A 2,661-nucleotide genomic window follows, 5' to 3' on the forward strand; every position below is an offset into this window, starting at 1 on the left:
TTTCTTTTCTTTTCTTTCTTTCTTTCTTCCTTCCTTCCTTCCTTCCTTCCTTCCTTCCTTCCTTCCTTCCTTCCTTTTTCTTTCTTTCTTTCTTTTATTATGTTTTCTTTTCTTTTCTTTCTTTCTTATGTCCTGAGTTCCCTCTTACCTGGTTTGAGGCTCCTTTAGGTGTTTCAAAAGTGGAGTGACCCTAGTGATGAGGAAACAGGCCAAATCCCACATGGGGTGCCTCAGTTTCCCTCATGTCTTCCTCCGACCTGCTCTCTTCCCTCATCCCAGCGCTGTTAGATGTGATTTCCTAAAAAGCAGCTGCAAAGGTATCATTGGTTCCTTTTACATATTGGAGGACCCTGAGGCATGAGTGCCCCAGGACCGTGAGGACTCCAGTATGGCCTCCCTGGGCCACTTTGGCCTGACAGGGGCCTTCCCGGGGCCTGGGCAGCAGCGTGCAGCGCCCAGAGGGCGGGTGAGGCTGGGGCCTGACGCTGCTGCTGTGGGCCCAGGTCTCTGAACTACGGGGGCATCGGCACCATCATTGGACATGAGCTGACCCACGGCTATGACGACTGGGGTGAGGCCCGTGGGTGGCCGCAGGGGGTGTTGGGGAGGGGAAGGACAGGCGGTAGGGGGCACGGTGGTGATGGGCTGATGAGACCCCACAGCCCTTCTGTTCCCGTGGGCCAGTGGGCGGGTGGCGGAGGGGGCCTTGGGGCTGAGAGTCGGTCCCAGCCTCTCTGCCCACGGCCCGCAGGGGGCCAGTATGACCGCTCGGGAAACCTGCTGCATTGGTGGACAGAGGCCTCGTACAGCCGCTTCTTGCGCAAGGCGGAGTGCATCGTCCACCTGTACGACAATTTCACGGTCTACAACCAGCGGGTAAGACCCCCTGCTGCCCCCGAGGCCCGGCTGGGCGCAGACGAGGAGCGTGCACACCCACGTGCACACACATGTGCCCCGGTCCCTGTGCACGGGCCCGGGGTCTGCATGCACACTCATTTGGGCGCATGAACAAGTTCACACGGACTCATGGGACATGGGGCGCAAAGGGGTCAGAGCCCCATCTAAACCCTCTGGGAAAGGGAAAGAGAAGGCGGGGCCGGGGCCCAGGGCGGCAAGGCCTGAGGAAGGCCAGTGGGCCGCAGACAGACCCTGGCCTCTTCCCTTCTCGGCAGGTGAACGGGAAGCACACGCTTGGTGAGAACATCGCGGACATGGGTGGACTCAAGCTGGCCTATTATGTGAGCTGCCCCTGCCTGGCCCTCCCTTCCTGTGGGGGGAGGGCAGGGGCTGGTGAGGACTCAGCCAGGGACATAGGCACCCCTGCCTCCCCACCACATGGAGCTGTGGCCTGTGACTGGCACCGCGTCCCCTGGAAAAGGAGGGACTCTCAGGCTGCCTTCAGGGAGAGCACAGAGGGCTGCCTGGAGGGGGCGAGGGCTGTCTGGGGTCAGCCCTCCCAGGAAGGAGCACGGCTCAGGGAAGGTGGAAGGCCGGCATGGTGGGCGCTATGCAGAACAGGGGCCAGCGAGGGGCTGACTGGGTGGAGGGTGAGTCAGTCTCCACAGTGGGGGCACCGCAGCTCCGCACTGTCACCCCCAGGCCTATCAGAAGTGGGTGCGGGAGCACGGCCCAGAGCACCCGCTGCACCGGCTCAAGTACACGCACAACCAGCTCTTCTTCATTGCCTTTGCCCAGGTGGGCCGGGAGGGGGCCGGGTGGGGGCCGGGAGGGGGCCGGGAGGGGGCCGGGTGGGGGCCGGGTGGGGGCCGGGAGGGGGCCGGGAGGGGGCCGGGTGGGGGCCGGGTGGGGGCCCGGTGGGGGCCGGGAGGGGGCCGGGTGGGGGCCGGGTGGGAGGTGGGCAGGGCCGGGGACGTAGCTTTCAGCCTGTCTCTCACCAGCCAGCCCTCAGAGGCGATGGCCCGGTGGGTTTGGAGAAGGGATTAAGGCCTGGTGGGCTGGGGGGAGGGTTGGCAGGGGTTGCTCAGTGGACTCCTTGGCTTCATCTTCCCCCCCTCTCCCCCCCGCGGGGCCCAGAACTGGTGCATCAAGCGGCGGTCACAGTCCATCTACCTGCAGGTGCTGACCGACAAGCACGCACCCGAGCACTACAGGTGTGCCTGCCCGCCTGCCCGTGCCTCACCCCCTCCCTGTGTCTGGGCTCGGGGCAGGCAGCAAGGGGGAGGGGCCGCTGGGGGGTCGCGGCCGCTGGGACCTCCTCTAGGTGGGTCTCTCCTCCTGCCCCAGGGTGCTGGGCAGTGTGTCCCAGTTCGAGGAGTTCGGCCGGGCCTTCCACTGCCCCAGGGACTCGCCCATGAACCCTGCCCACAAGTGCTCCGTGTGGTGAGCCTGGCCGTCCGCCCGCATGAATTGTCCCCCTGCCGGCTGCCGGGGCACGCATGCACCCGGCGCGGGTCTGCTCGGGGCGCCACCCGCCTCCTCGGCCCCTGCGGGACCTGGCCCTCCTGCCGTCCCTCACTTCAGGAGGGGCCCGGAGCAGGCATGAGGTTGGGCTCCAGGAGGGCCTGGGGCAGAGACGCTGGGGTCCCCAGCTCTGGCTCTAGGGAGCCAGACCCCCCCCCCCCCCCGCCGGCCAGACCGGATTGTACAGGCCCCACCCGCACTGTGTTCTTGCTGCTGAGTCTGGTCAATAAAGTGCTGTAC

The 2,661-nt window shown here is 65.6% G+C and overlaps 1 protein-coding gene across 1 annotated transcript in view; it reads left to right on the forward strand.

Annotated features, from left to right (window-relative positions):
- The window catches only part of ECEL1 (endothelin converting enzyme like 1), an 8,066-nt gene extending 5,632 nt beyond the window's left edge, over positions 1 to 2,434 (forward strand). The window contains exons 12-17 of the mRNA XM_035006570.1: positions 504 to 571; positions 752 to 876; positions 1,173 to 1,238; positions 1,600 to 1,695; positions 2,035 to 2,111; positions 2,245 to 2,434. Coding sequence (XP_034862461.1) covers positions 504 to 571; positions 752 to 876; positions 1,173 to 1,238; positions 1,600 to 1,695; positions 2,035 to 2,111; positions 2,245 to 2,344 — 532 coding nt within the window. The 3' untranslated portion in view covers positions 2,345 to 2,434. The remainder of the gene's footprint in view (positions 1 to 503; positions 572 to 751; positions 877 to 1,172; positions 1,239 to 1,599; positions 1,696 to 2,034; positions 2,112 to 2,244) is intronic.
- The last annotated feature ends 227 nt before the right edge of the window (positions 2,435 to 2,661 follow it).

This window comes from Mirounga leonina, unplaced genomic scaffold, assembly GCF_011800145.1.
Source record: "Mirounga leonina isolate KUSES-001 unplaced genomic scaffold, KU_Mleo_1.0 Mir_151, whole genome shotgun sequence".
NCBI classification, from domain to species: domain Eukaryota; kingdom Metazoa; phylum Chordata; class Mammalia; order Carnivora; family Phocidae; genus Mirounga; species Mirounga leonina.